Source organism: Anarhichas minor, unplaced genomic scaffold (genome assembly GCF_050575085.1).
Source record: "Anarhichas minor isolate MPS153535 unplaced genomic scaffold, ASM5057508v1 ptg000151l, whole genome shotgun sequence".
Lineage (NCBI taxonomy): Eukaryota > Metazoa > Chordata > Actinopteri > Perciformes > Anarhichadidae > Anarhichas > Anarhichas minor.
Genome location: NW_027466597.1, coordinates 99,852 through 115,959, shown reverse-complemented (window position 1 = coordinate 115,959; position 16,108 = coordinate 99,852). Strand labels below are relative to the sequence as shown.

At 40.6% G+C, this 16,108-nt stretch overlaps 1 protein-coding gene across 1 annotated transcript in view; it reads left to right on the top strand.

The window, feature by feature from the left end:
• lamb4 (laminin, beta 4) overlaps positions 1-14,017 on the top strand; it is a 37,032-nt gene extending 23,015 nt beyond the window's left edge. Inside the window, 15 exon segments of the mRNA XM_076085338.1 lie at positions 1-54; positions 56-125; positions 1,798-2,022; positions 3,098-3,315; positions 3,631-3,727; positions 3,807-4,179; positions 5,395-5,555; positions 6,930-7,132; positions 7,284-7,481; positions 9,802-9,946; positions 10,567-10,765; positions 12,103-12,238; positions 12,339-12,509; positions 13,127-13,280; positions 13,361-14,017. Of these exon segments, the coding sequence (XP_075941453.1) occupies positions 1-54; positions 56-125; positions 1,798-2,022; positions 3,098-3,315; positions 3,631-3,727; positions 3,807-4,179; positions 5,395-5,555; positions 6,930-7,132; positions 7,284-7,481; positions 9,802-9,946; positions 10,567-10,765; positions 12,103-12,238; positions 12,339-12,509; positions 13,127-13,280; positions 13,361-13,500 (2,544 nt within the window). The 3' untranslated portion in view covers positions 13,501-14,017.
• Positions 14,018-16,108: the final 2,091 nt, after the last annotated feature.

Sequence of the window (16,108 nt, the reverse complement as noted above, 5' to 3'; positions counted from 1 at the left end):
CAGACAGCCCTGTCAGCCCTGCCTGTGTCCAGAAGTTTCAAACAGTGGACGATTCTTCGCCACTTCATGCCAACATGACCCACAATCCCTCAGTCTAACCTGTGACTGCAGGGAGGGACACACAGGTAAGAGCTGACCTGAGTGCCCTGATAGAAAAAGCCCTTTGCCTGCTGACTTCTGTTTCACTCTGGGGACAGACAGGAGCCCTCAATTCTGAGAGCAGTGAATTCTGATTGGAATAAATGGTTTAAGGTGATCAGACAGGTAGGTTACAATTTTGTTAAGCCATCAAAAGCACTTTAAAGTCTGATCTGATATGAATACGGAGCAAATGATGTGATGTACAATAAATTACTAGTTTTATTAATACAATTATAGCTGCAGCATTCTGTACCGTTTGAAACTCTTAGTACCAGCACAAAGCAGGCCTGACAGCAAAACGTTACAATAATCCAGTCCGGGTGATTAAAAAGGCAATAATTAGAATTTCTGTGCTTGTTACTTCTTTCCTTTTTAACCCTAGCCCTATTTTTAGGCCTCTGCTCAAAATTGCATACCCATACTAAAAAGAGTGTATTTCTGCAACTACAAGTTCTATTTGATGTTATAATAAAGGTAACACTTGTGTGATTTGTTCAGATGTGTAAATATCAGTGTATATGTTACTGGTTAAGAGTAAATGAAGATGGCACACAGCTCAAATTGAAAAGTTTCAGGTTCGCCTGAAAAAAATGCACTTTTATTGTTAATCTTTCTTTGGAATGATGCAGTGGCAAGTCTAAAACGTCTCCCATATCATAGCACAATATATGTACAGTCTCTCTGCAAAGTTTGACTTTGATAAAGTGAAGCAGAACAAAATTAGAGAGGTTTTAGTACAGAGAGGTCAGGAGAGGTCACCCAAATTGTCATTTTGGAACCAGCTGTTCCATTGTAATTTTCTATACTATATAACTATATATTTCACTTGTTTTATCACTAAGAGTGTTCAATCTATCCAAATACAGCAGTTTGGCTTCATTTTGAGAGCCTGAATCCTCTCTGAGCCTGTTTGTGTCTCTGATCCATGGAGCTGTCTCGTCTGACTGCAGTTTCTCTTTGTCTATGGGGACCTAGCTCAGCAGCCCATTGGTCGATTTCAGTCAATAAACCCTCCTTCGACGCATCAGAGCCTATGGAATTGAACTGGGACAACATGGGATTGATTGACAGAATTGTTAGCCAGTCAGAATCAAAACCGCGCCGTCCCCCGCAAAGTGTAAAATCCAATACGCCGAAAGTCAACTCCCTTCCCCCAGCTCCCCTAAGTTAGATTGACCCCCCTTTCTTCAAGGAAACAGTTCAATGACAAACAGGATATACGTCGAACACATATTTGAATGGAAATAACCGGATACATTGGTTGTTCATGTTAGCTCTTAGCTTTGTGTCGTTAGCTCAGACCGTAGTGCGTAGACGGCGGACTCATGGCGAAAAATACGTGATATTGTGGTAAATCTTCTAGTTGAAATATTAGTTAAGTAGAATTGTGTTTGGAGCATGTAAAAATGGCTTGCAAGATATTGTTGCCCAGACTGTTTTCTTTAACTGAGTATATAACATGTGTGTAACATTCATTTTATTCGTTCCTGAGAAGTGCATTGTACGACACTTGTACGCTAAACTTTTTCGATGGAACCCCAAATGGTCTTCGCTCGGGTTTAAATTGTGCTGATCAAAAGTTTTTCGATATGTACATTAAACATGTGAACGCAGTGAATATGTCCCAACAACTCAAACTGACTTTGACTATCTCAGGTCCTCGCTGCGACAGATGCAGCCCTGGTTTCTATGGCGACCTGGGGTTGCCAGGCGCCAGCTGTGAGGAGTGTGTCTGCAACAACAACATAAACCCGAGTGACCGCAACGCATGCAACAGCCTAACAGGAGAATGTCAGCGCTGCCTCTACAACACAACGGGTCCACGCTGCCAAGACTGCAAACCTGGTTACTACGGCGACGCCCTGGACCAAGATTGTAAAGGTAACGACCAGGGTATCAGATAATAATAATGTTAATAATAATAAGAGGAAGAAGAAGAAGACGTTATATATTTAGAACATTTTATTCAAAAAAATGCAACACAATGTCCGGACTATCAGCACTGGCGCCCCCCAGGGGTGTGTGCTCTCCTCACTGCTCTTCTCCCTCTACACCAACGACTGCACCTCAGAGGACCCGTCTGTTAAACTCCTGAAGTTCACAGATGACACAACGGTCATCGGCCTCATCAGGGACGGTGATGAGTCTGCGTACAGACAGGAGGTTGAACAGCTGGTCCTCTGGTGTGGTCAGAACAACCTGGAGCTGAACAGGCTCAAAACTGTGGAGATGACAGTGGAGTTCAGGAGGAGCCCCCCAACACTGCCCCCTCACCATACTCAACAACACTGTGTCTGCTGTGGAGACCTTCAGGTTTCTGGGATCCACAATCTCCCAGGACCTGAAGTGGTCCCACAACATCAACACCATGAAAGGTGTTTATGGAATAGTTATAACTTTTAGCACAAAAACAAATATCCCTGCTGGTTTGAATGTTTAAGATGAATTGGATCTGTAATTAATGTGTGATATGAAGTGAAATTAAATGAAATTGAACTTGTACAATCTGGCTTTACACCCCCTCACTGTCTGCGTCTCCATAATGTTTGTACCCATGGGTAAGAGTTTCTGTACACTCTCCCATTAAGTTAGTTTTTATAGATCTCAACTGCTGCGTGGGAAGCAACGTATGTCTCCTTCAGGCTCTGTTTTTTTTTGTGTACGGTTATAAATGAGACCCCTGGTCTGTCCAGGGTTAGGGTCCAACACACAGCCTCAGCCTCAAGGTGTTCTGGTACCCAGGTAAAATGATCAATCCCCATGTGTAACAGCCCCACAGGGTCAGAAAGGTTTCTCCACCATCACCCACGTGAATGTTGAGGTCTCTCTAAGACTCCATCCAGAGAAATGGCAGAAATGTAAAGACGTGGGTTTGAAGTTTGTGACTGATGGCCAAATATGTTTTTCTTTATCTGATATATTTCATGTTTTCTTGTATTTATTGTGCATTTCCAAGAGTGCTCCTGTGACCGGCGGGGGACGGAGGTGACTCAGTGTCCTCTCGGGAGTCCTTGTTTCTGTAATTCAAGGACGCGTCAGTGTCCCTGCAGGACAGGGGTGGTGGGCATCATTTGTGACGAGTGTGTGGACGGATACTGGAACCTGGACGGTGCATCAGGGTGTCAAACCTGCAGCTGTGATTCTGTTAACTCCTTCTCTAACATCTGCAACAAGGCAAGAGGCTTCTTTTATTCGAGTCCTATATTTTATAGGCTTTTATTAATTTCATTCATGTTATTCACCTCACACTACAGAACAGAATCACATAAAGCACACTGAAAGTCTCAATGTTGTTTTACATTCATGTGAAACCTGTTGTAATGTGTAACTTGAAGGAATTTGATCAGCAGGTAAAGTTTATGGTGTTTCACAATACTAGACAGAAGAAAGACGTGAAACAGGACACACTATAAATCAAGACATAATTACTGACAGTGGATGAACGATTGATCAGAAAACATCTATTGAATGAAGCAGTGATGTATTCAGGTGATGGGACAGTGTCCATGTCGTCCTGAGTTTGGAGGAAGACAGTGTGACGAATGTGGAGAAAATCATTTTGGGAATCCGGATCTACAGTGTATCTGTGAGTGAAAACATTTTCTTCACCTCTCTGTGACAGAACTCCAGCTTGTTTTGATTTGAACTCGTCATGTCTCTCTCAGCTTGTGACTGTAACGTTGAGGGAACGGAGCGGCCATCATGTGACCCTGAAACCGGCGACTGTATCTGTCGGGTCGGTGTCTCCGGTATATTCTGTGATGAGTGCGCCGCTGGCTACGACTCGGTGTTCCCGGCCTGCAACGAGTGCCATCCGTGCAACGCTCTCTGGGCCAGAGACGTGACCGATGTCCAGCGAGCCGCCCTGAGGATGAAAACCTTTATTCCTCGCCATGGCAATGACAACATGTGGCCTGGCGACAGTCGCCGCCAGCAACAGATGCTGAAGATGCACTCCAAGTTGGACGGCCTCGCCAACCTGATGAGACTCTCCCCGCCGAAGCTGGAGAAGCTGGAGAAACTGTGTGCAAAGATCGGGTAAATTCTGAAGTTATGAACTTAAAGTTTTATAGCCTCACAGCACCATCTGGATTTTGTAAATTAGTCTGCAAATAAAGCCAGTAACAGCTCTCATACGATCACTCCATAATTATCATCATCAGTAATAATCATGATGCCATAAGAAAACATGAGTAAATATATTGTGTTCACCTATCAAGCTTCCTTTTTGAAGCTTGATAGGTGAACCATGTAAAGATAGTGAACCAGCTCCTCACATTTACAAGTTGATTTGGGATTTATTAAAGGAAACAGCTCACTGGCAGACGTATGCAAGGTTTGATGAATCAGTCAAGTTATTTTCCCAAACATATGCAGATTCTCTACTTGAGAAGGATCGATGAGTCGGCCCGAAGGATTTTAACTGGATTTCACTCAATGACCAAACAACTTTTCCTTTTCCTCCTTTTATTTTGGTAGGTTCAGCATAGTAGTTTGTTTAGTCACTAAGTCATTGAAGGTGAAAAACCGGCTGCCTCTCCGGACTTGCAGACTCGTTAATGTCCTGCACAATCTTATCTTAGATCTTGATACGATGTGATCTCTGTCAGTACGGTGTTAACCCCATTCCGGACCTTATTTACTGCGACACTGCTTTTCCCTGCGTGTGTACTTATCTAGAGTTCCCGGCAGAGTGGTTCAGCCCTGTTTCTATTCTGAATAATCTGATATTTCAGTACATTCATTACTTTACTAATTGCTTTACTTATCATTTTATTTACAATCATCTTCATCTTTTTTTGTCTTTTATATTGCTTCTATCTACATAAAAGAAAAATCCTGTTTGACTTGATAGTCCATTTCTTTCTTTGAACGTACGTAAACATTTAGTCCCTGAACTTGTGACTTTCTGCTGACACACTTGTTCTGTTTAAACCAGGTGTAAACGTCTATATGCACAAGAAGTCATGAGAATAAAATCAATGAGGGGTTCATCTTCTTGGTTTGGGTATAATAAAATGAAACTCTTTTGTTTAATGACCAAAGTTTATGTTTTGCTTTGAAACGTGTTTCCTGTTCTGATGCTGTTAAATTTATAAAAACAAATGTCTTGTCCTCTTCTAATGTTAAATATGAAAAGAAAGAAATATTGTTTCCCTCCTGCAAGTTTAAAGTGAATCAACTTTCTCTTTTAGAGGATGTAAAAGGTTAAAGTCAATCATCAAACATTTTGAAACACTTTCTTCCTCACAGGCAGCTGCAAGACGCCGTGGACCCGAATGTGATACTGATCGACCCGTCTCCTCTCCTCAACACTGAAATTGACGACATTCGTTTGGAGTTTAAGAAGCTGCTGAACAACGTGAAGGCGAAACTCATCGAGAATCCGGACGATGAAGATGAATACCTGGACGGTCAGTGATGTTGTTCTTGTTATATTTGAGCTCACTAAAAACACAGATGGTCCTTTTCTGAGGGTTCACTTTATTGTGTTATAGATTACTATCTGACCCACGATCAGTGACTGTGGCCAGATCATAACTTGCCACGAACCTGACAGGGTATTTTAGACTGTTTATTATGGAGGCGATCAGGGTGGAAACAGATATCTTCTCCCCCGCTGTCCATAAGGAGGTTTAGGCTGACCAGCCACCGGAGGCCGGGTGCTTGTTGGGCAGGTTGCTGCTCTACAAGACTTAAACATGCTGAAAAAGCTCCTCTCCAGTAAAGGTGAGGCTGCCTGTGATTCCATCATCGCCTGGTTAAACATTAAAAACTCTGTTGGCCGTCATCTGGAGGAGATTCCTCCTGTTCCTCCTGGACAGAAGGGTTTTCAGCGGGAGAAGAAAAACTGCCATACCTTGATTAAGAAAGAGTTTTAGGTTGTAGTGGTAGATTGGTTTGATGATAAATGGCCCCTTTACTTTCTGTTGGAATCCACAGACTCCTGAAATCTAAGTCTGTTCTCTCATCTCTTCTGTTGCGCTTTGCTTTGATATTCTTGATTTTAAGTGATTTTAACAAACATGTCCTGTATGCTGCCCCTCTGGTTCCTCTTTGGCTTTTTGTAATTGTTGTTAAACCTTATGATCAGTTGAGTCCCACTCACTTAAAGGGACACACCCTGGACATTGTTCTCTCCTCTGGTTTTACTGTTGAAAGTGTTAATCTCTGTGAAGCTAATTTATGTTTCTAACCAGAAAACTTTTATTTTGAAGACCCTCCTTCCACATCCTGCTCCTACAACATCTACCTATGTTTCTTCTCCTCTCCTCAACAATAACTCTGCTGACAGCTTTCATAAGGCCTTCGTTTTCTAAATAAACTCAACAATACATGTGAAGTTGTACTTAATTTCATACCTGCCTCGGCTAAATAACAAAATATAAAGGAAATGCAAACAAACTGAGGGGAAATGGAAAAAGGACAGTCTGGTGGTTTCATATGAAATTGTGAATTGTGAATTGTGGGCGATTGTGGCTAAGTGGATAGCAGGGCCGTCTTTCAATCAGAGGGTCGGCGGTTCGAACCCCGGCTCCGCTAGTTGCATGTCGATGTGTCCTTGAGCAAGACACTTAACCCCAAAATTGCTCCCGTAGCTGTGCCTACGTTGTAGAAATGTGATAGACTCTGAATTGTAAGTCGCTTTGGATAAAAGCGTCTGCTAAATGACTGTAATGTAATGTGAAAGAACCAACGTCCACATTTCACAGAACAGACTGTGCTGCTTCATGCACTTCTTCTTTAGTTTATTTGTGAACGTCTTGTCTTCTCTGATCCTGTTTTAGAGCTGCTGGATGAAATCCAGAAGCTTCATGAAGCCTTCATGTTGGACGAGAAGAGAGTGAGAAACGGCAATAAAGCTCTGGAGGACTCGATGGACACCAGGCAGGAAGTCAAACATAAGCTGAACACGTGCAGCAGCAGAGGAGACATGGCGTCGCTGGAGAATAAGGTCCAACAGCTAAGCATGGTCAATCTCAACCGAATGGTGAGTACTAACCTGCAGAGTCACATGACTCACACATCAACCAATCACAGGTGTGTATGAAGTTGCTGTGTGCAGCAGCATCAGTTAATAATGATGACAGGTGAATGAGCCTCTTTGTGACCTTTCACCTTTGTGTTGTGGTCTGATGCAGATCTGTGGAGGACCAGGTCTGGAGGACTGTTCAGGATGTGGTGGAGCTCTGTGTGAACTGGATTTGGGAAAAAGGAAATGTGGAGGTCCAAACTGTGATGGAGTCATTCCAGTCAGTCAGAAAGCTTCAGAGACAGCAGAGAGAGCGAAGCAGCAACTCATTACACTCCCATCCAGTCTACAGGAGTCCAAGAACAAGGCAGGTTTACACTGGGAGGACCGGTGCTGGAACTGGAACAGCTACAGGTCCAGTCCACTTCATAGGATTTTAAGAGGGTCCAGATGAACCAGCTTTTAATTTGAAGGATGTCTTTTATTGCCTGAGACCAGAATTAATTAGTCCCAGTGAATGAGTCAACAGTAACATTATAACAAGGGATTCAATTTAACCAGACCTCAGAAGCAACTGTTCTTCAGCCTGGTTTTGAAACTAAGTGTTTACTAAATCAAGATTCACTAAACCTCACAAACTTATGCTAGAGCTTCATTTGGATATTCTGGAAATACTTGTTGTCATCGTTTTTATTATTGTTGTTTTTTGTTGTTGTTGATTTATTGTATTTTTTGTAGTTTGCTTGTTTGATTTTTGCTTTTTGTTCCCTTTTGCTTTGGATTGAGGCTAAAGCTGTCATGTTGAATTAATTTCAACTGCAGTGATAATGATTGGCTCAATAAAGCAATATGCGGTATTATTGCCTTTATTGTGGCACATTACTTAATTTATCCTGATTTTAGTGCTATATTAAAAATGATCTTTATTTATACTGAAACACGTAGGGATATACAGTATGTGTATTCATTTCCCCTCCATTGTGGTGGTTGTTCAGCACTTGTAGCCTACGTGTAGAACGCATCAGTTGGTCTTTGTGGTATTTGTCCCGCCCCTCCTCAATTGTGATCGGTCAGCTGGGTAAAAAGTGACAGTGACAAGCATAGCGATTTACCCAAAACCAAACGTTATTCAACTTTCGGTCACCAGAAAAAGACACCAGCACAGAAAAGTTGCTCAGGACCTCGTCACACTGCTGGGTCCTGTGGAGTGGCACACCGGGGTAGTGGTTTCCTTTTTTGAAAAGGGGGATCAGAGGCTCTGCTCCAACTATTAGGGTATCATACTGCTCAGGTTAAGTCTATTCGAGGGTGATGGAAAGGAGGCTCCGATCGATTTTCAAACCTCAGATCCAGAAGGAGCAATGCTGATTCCTTCCTGGCCGTGGAACAGTGGACCAGCTCTTTAGCCTTGTAGGTCTGTTGGAGGGGACATGGGAGTTTGCCCACCCTGTCCACATGTGGTTTTTTTGGACTTGGAGAAGACTTACGACCGTGTACCACAGGAAGTACTGTGGGACAGTACTGCAAGAATATGGGCTTCAATGTCATTGCTACAAGCCATCCGGTCTTTGTATAACCAAAAAGAGAGTTGTGTTCATATATTTGGCCCAATGTCAAACACGTTTTCAGAGGGTGTTGGCCCCCAACTTTCATGTCTTTCTGTTCCTTCATAAACAGGATCTCAAAGCATATACCCAAAGGAAGGAAAGTGTCAGACTTGCATCTCTGCTTTTTGCAGATGATATGTTTCTGTGGTTGGGATGTCTTAGGAGGAGGCCTTAGGTTAGGAGTATGGGGCCCTGGTTCTCTGCAGGAAAATGGTGGATTGCTCACCCTAGGCTTGGAGTGAGTACTTGCCACAAGCAAAAGAGCTCAAGTGTCTTGTGATCTTGTTCACAAGTGAGGATAAAATGGAATGTGAGACCGACAGGCTGTTTGGTGCTTTGTCCACACTGATGAAGACGTTGTACTGGACCATTGTGGTGAAGAGGGAGCTGAGCTGGAAAGAATGAGGTTGGGGGTACAAGCATCCACAATGAGCTTCCTTTGTAGGGTGTCTTGGCCGAGCCTTAGAGATGTGGTGAGAAGCATAGACATCTGGAGGGAGCTTGGAGTACAGCCGCTTCTCCTTTGGGTCGGAAGGGATCAGCTGAGGTGGTTTAGGCATCTGATCAGGATCCTCTTGGATGCCTCCCTTTAGAGGTTTTCTGGCCACGTCCAACTGGTAGAAAACCCCGGGCCAGTGGGTGAACCAAAAGAACCAAAGAGTCCCTCAGGAGTCAGTTGGTAAGTGGCAGGTATATGACACTTACCGGGTTACTTAAAAAACCCAGTTGATTATGACTCAGAGCGTAGAGCAGGTCACCTTTAACCACAGGGTTGGTAGTTTGATCCCCTGTTCCTACTGTTCACATGTCATGTCCATCAGCAAGACAATGAACACCAAGTTGCTCCCCGGGCTCTTTACAGCAGCCCACTGCTCCTAATGCTTAGGATAGTTAATTGCTCAGGGCACATTTCATATATGTACCTGTATGTACTGTATATGACAGTTTAAATACAATTTAAGTCTACTCATTATTTCAAACTACTGAGATACAAGGTGACACTGAGCCACACTATCAGATTGTTGGTCACTTTACTGCTTCACTGTTAAATAAATGTTTTAACTCTGTATTTTGTGTCAGATCAATGATGCCAAATGGCAAGCTCAGGACACCAAAGACCAGGCGAAAGACCTTCAGGACCGGATCAACAAAAACATGGACTCCCTCAAGAGAGAGAAAAATAAAACCAAGGAGCTCATCCAGCAAGTCAAAAACTACCTCATAGGTCAGTGTTAAGGTGAAACTGCAGGAACCTGGTCCTCACCTGGAGGACTATGGCTCATCCCTTTGACCAGTTTACATATGAGAGACTGTATTATTGACCTCAAAGTCATATATCAGAGCTTTAAGAAAAATCTCAGTGGTAATGATGACTTGAAAGATAATTTTGTGTCTGAAAGTAAATATCTTAACTCCAATGTGACAAACAGAATTATTCCTTATTGTTAAAGCATTAGTAGCCTCATTTACTCAACTAGAGGAGAGTAAGTGACTGACAAAAGAAAAAACCGCAGCAGATTTGAACTGTTTCCTTTAAAACACAAAAAAGTGATGTATCTTTCTGCAGTAACCTTTACCTTTCATATGTGAGATGTATGTTTTGTTGAAGCGTCGTTCAGAAAGTTCACAACACAACCAGACTCTTTTTATTTAAAGTGACTCCACCCACCCTGGACAGTGTTATTGTCATCACAAATGAGTGCTCCCTCATACACTGCTCACAAGAAAACATGGATAAAACACTACAAACCTTATAACAGGTTAATGCACTGGATGATATGATATGTAACAAAGTTCATATATAAAGATACTAAAACCTAAGTAATCAGGTTTCCTCCCTGACAGATGAGAGGGTTCCTCCAGAGGACATCGAGAAAATGGCCCAAGCTGTTCTGGATATCCAGCTGCCACAATCACCAGATCAGATCAGATCAATGATCAATGACATCAATAATCTGCTGTCCAACGCAACCAAATCCCCCAAGAACCTGGAGGAGCACACCAAGACTGCCCAGACTCTGCTGCAGAAAGCTGAGGAAGTCAAGTGAGTGTCTGAAAGCATGAAATTAGTATTGGCTAAAGATCTAAACATCTGTTGACTCTGTGAAAAAGGGATCTTATTAACTAACGAAACTAGAAACTGTTTCTAAAATACTAAACTTTACTAAAACACAACATTTTAACAAAAAAAAACAGAACTTTAACCAAAACACCTAAAACCTAGAACTTTAACCAAAACACCACCTTTAACCAAAACAAAAAACTTTAACATTGACGCAAAACTTAAGCTAAAACACAAAACTTTAACTAAAACCCAGTACTTAAACTAAAACACAACTTTAACCAAAACACCAAACTAGTGCTGCATTCGACACCATTGACCATTTCATTCTAATACAGAGACTGGAACATTTATAGGGCATTAAAGGAGCCGCACTAAGCTGGTTTAAAGCTACAGTTGGTAATTTTGATAAAAATATTTTTTGCCATATTTGCTCAAGCTGTCACTGTATTCCGACAATAATTCAGACAGTAGAGATGGATAACCTGTGAATGAAATCTGTGTCTGCTGCCTCCTTTTAGAAAGAAAAGAAAGAAACCCTTTTTATTGTCATATACATATACACATACACGAAATTTGACTTCTGCATTTGACCCACCCCTGTATATAGGGAGCAGTTTAGCAGGGAGCTTTTAGTGCTCCTATTGGTATTTGCAAGATTCCAGCCGAAGAAAACCTATTTTAGTGAACAGTAATGACAATGTTCATAACCCAGCTGACATGTTGAAAAATCACTATGCACCAACCGGAGCAAACTTTCTAATTTTATAGTTTTAACTTAACCACCAAAACATTGAACTTTCATAACAACGTGAAATTTAAAAAAGACAAAACTTCAACATGAAACTCCGACTAAAAGTCGACAACTTTAAAATAAACCTTAACTTTTGCCAAACACAAAACTCTCATTAAAAAATAAAAACTTCAGCTAAAACACAAACCTTTAAAAGAAGAAATCACTGTCAGCTCTCTAAAACACATAACTATAAAATCATTGCACAGGCTTACTACCATCCTGCGACATCCACGGATGCTGTAATTTCTTTTCTTTTTCGAGAGATTTTGATTTATTGATTGCTGTTGGGATGTAAAGATAATTTCAACTAATATAACACATGATCCTAAAAAAAAGTACCTAAGTCTTAACTCTGGGAAAACGTGAAACATCTGTTAACTTTCAGTTCACTGGAGAATGAACCGTAATAGTTTGTTTTGACCTCCTGGCTTATCGATTAGTGGCTGAATGAGTGACCTCACTAATCTGATATCTGACCACAGATGTATTTTGAAGTTGTCTTGTTATTGTTTTTTATGTTGAGGGAGTGGACAAAGAACATTGATGTGACAGAGATCAGCAGAGATATTTATGAAGCAGAGAAAGCTCAGAACAAAGCCAATGACGACCTGGACACAGACAGCCAAGACAGAGACGTGGCCAAAGACCGAATCCAAGACGTAAAGATCAACAATATTTAAAATGTCTCAAACATCTTTCACTTGAGTTCGGCCCTGCCTGATGTCTTTCAATACGTTTTTTATTTAATTATTTTTTTAGATGACAGACAAACTAGATGACATCGAGACAAAGCTGATGAATCGTCGACCTGAAGATCTGCAGGACGAGATCGAAGCACTGAAGAGGAAGATTGAACAGAACCGAGAGATGGCCAGAGAGGCCAAGGAGGCTGCAGACTCTGCTTTAAACCAGAGTACTGACACAAAACTAGTAAGATTACTGACACAGAAGCAGTCAGACTACTGACACATAAGCAGTAAGACTACTGTGGTATATTTTCAGGCCTTGCATATTTTCAGGCCTTGCACAATACAGAGAAGACCCCAAGTGTAGTTGTCTTAGATGAAAACCAGATGTGCAGGAGACCAGGGGCAGAAGGGGGGATGTGTAGAATGAGTTGGCCACATACATTCTCTCATGTTCCGCCCAGATGTAAACATGACATGTACCCTATATAAAGATGAAGCGAGCGCCCTAGAAGGAGGGACTTTCGGATTCGACTTGAGACCTCCGGACGATCTAGACGTCCGTAATGGCATGTGTTGCTTGTTTGTAATAAACTTTATTATACCAGCAAGAACAGTGTCCACGGAGCATCCTTCCTCATCACTTCAACAGACCTGTCGCATGCAAGAGACGACACTACTGACACAGTATACAGTACATACTGTTTGAGTTTGCAGTACGCAGTATGCAGTACAGATTGTGTATCTAGTACGCTTTATGCAGTATGCAGTACTGTTTGAGTGTGCAGTAGAGATTGAGTATGTAGTAGGACTACACTTTACGCAATATGATTCTGATCACTACCTCTGTCTGTGTAACAGGAGCTGGATGATGTGATGAAGCTGTTTCAGCTTTTAAACCAGCAAAGGTCCAATCAGACGGTTGAAGATGAAGCTGGAGAACGACTGAGGAAGATGATGGAGGAGGCCGAGAAGATAAAGGAACAGGTGGAGGACAAACTCCTACAGCTACAAGGTATTATTATTAGTTCACATGCATTGAACAGGAGTACTACTGTAGTATTCCAGTATCATAAATATACTGTGTGTTGTCAGATCTGGAGGAGAAGATCCAGAAGCTGATCAAGAATAAAGAGGACAAAGCAGCTGAAGTCTCCATGTTGTTAGAAACGGTGAATTCACTTCAAAAGGAGATCTCCAGACGAGCCGAGGGATACGCCAGCTGTACCTCCTAAATACTACTGACTACTACATACTGTAATACAGCACCCTACAAATACTACTGACTACTATACACTGTAATACAGCACCCCACAAATACTACTGAGTACTATATAATGTAATACAGCACCCCATAAATACTAATGAGTACTAAACACTGTAATACTACAAACCACCTGTCTTAAAACATTTTTTTTTTTATTTAGTTTTACTGGAATTCAAAGTTGTGCAAATATTTGACATTTATTCAATAAAATATATTTTCTTTGTGAAAAAATGCTTTATTTGATTTATTGTGTAATAAATCATTACTGTGACTGTTTAAATAATTTGAGTTTTTTATAATTTGACAATTTCATTTTTAAATTATACGTTATTTTAATTTTAAAAATAATTTGTTCAAAGACTGGCTTAGAGGTAGAGCAGGTTGTCTTCCAATCAGAAGTGTGGATGATGCCATATGAAGACTTTTCTGAGGAAGGTTCCTCACTGAGTGAAATAACTTGAAGTATCTAAGTGTCATCCGTGATAAGACCTGTTTGAATCCTCTAAATCAGGGGTCTCAAACTCAAGGCCCGCGGGCTGAATCTGGCCCGCCACGTCATTTTATGTGGCCCGCGAATCCGCCAGCAAAAAAAAAAAAAAAGTTAAAATAAAAAAAAAAAAAGATAAAATTAAAAGTTAGACTTGATAATAAAAATATCCCCATAGTCATAATTCTGAGATAGAAAGTCATAATTATGATAGAAAGTCAAAATTATGATAGAAAGTCATAATTCTGAGATAGAAAGTCAAAATTATGAGATACCTAAACACACAGTCACAGAAGCAGCTCTTTGGCTGGTTACTGTACATTTGACATGGAAATGTATTGTGAGTACATTGATGACTACTTTAAACGTGTCTTTACAACACATGAAATACTTCACGTGGGATTGTGCAAATGCACCCTTGAAAGGATTTTAAGCGTTGAACAAAGTTATTGTAATAACTTGTGTTTGATATTTGTCTTTGATATTTTCTTTAATAGTTTGATCTTTGATAGAGTAATGTGGGTTTCTTAACCCTAAATTAAAAGGATTTAAGTTATAACAGAAATGTGCTTAAATATATTTTTACATTTATATAACTACATGTACAATATTTTTACACTTGAATAAACAATAATCAAATGCAGACAGTTATTTACCAATATGTTAGGAGTAGTTACATTTACACCGTCTTACATTTACAACCGGCCCTTTGAGGGAAACCGTGATGCTGATGTGGCCCAGAGTGAAAATGAGTTTGAGACCCCTGCTCTAAATGCTGAGGAAAGGTGCTTCAATGCTTCCTTTCCTATCTCCTTTAGCATAGGAAACACTGGACCTTCCTTTACCAAAGGAAAGAATAACATGCCGACCAATAATTCCTTGCGACGGCAACATTTAAAGTGACGCAGCATTCGGCCGTGCATGAAAACAAACAATATGCTTATCTCACACAGGTTTAACAATTGTACTCATACAGTCATAAAGTGATGGGATTCATGATGATTAATATTAATAGACAGTGACAATCGTTTCATTTTATATGTATTTATTTACTTTGAACATATAACAAATAAGTTTAAAAAAACAGAATAAGAAATGAACAGTAAATAAATAAAGCAAACTGTCAATGAACAAATTCTCATTCTCAATAACAAGAAGCATCATTAATGAAACAAAAACAAGCTTGGCCTATGATCGATTACTAAACTGCTGAAAATCAAAATATAACCAAACGGTTGAATCCACATAATAACAGTTTTATTGATGTTGAAATTAATAATCTCCTCCCCTCAACCAGTACCGATCTATCCTCAAATATAGGAACCATAGAAACAACTGTAAACCCTGATATATATTTAGATGTTTCTCCCATTGACCTTGACAAATTGACTTCAACAATATCTACGTCTAAACCTTCTACCTGTCTCTTAGACCCTATACCGACTAGGCTGCTTAAAGAAGTTTTACTAGATATGATCAATCTGTCTTTACTAACAGGCCATGTACCGCAGTTCTTCAAAGTAGCTGTAATTAAACCTCTTCTTAAGAAACCCACTCTTGATCCAGAGGTGTTAGCTAACTATAGACCGATCTCTAACCTTCCCTTCCTCTCTAAGATCTCTTTCTACATAACAATGTTCTTGTCTTGTTAGACTTTAGTGCTGCATTCAACACCATCGACCATTACATCCTGTTACAGAGACTACAACATTTGATTGGCATTAAAGGAAAAGTACTAAGCTGGTTTATTAAGTCCTATTTATCAGATCGATCTCAGTTTGTAAACGATGAAACCTCGATAAAGACCAACGTTAGTCATGGAGTTCCACAATGTTCTGTGCTTAGACCAATCTGATTCACCTTACATATGCTTCCTTTAGGCAATATTATCAGAAAACACTATAAACCTTTATTGTTGTGCAGATGATACTTAATTATATCTATCGATCAAGCCAGATGAAACCACCAGCTTGCTAAACTTCAAGCATGTCGGGCATAAAAACCTGTATGACCTGCAACTTCCTAATGTTAAACTCAGACTCAAGTGAAGTTATTCTTCTAGAAACCAATGATCTTATGATATAGTTTC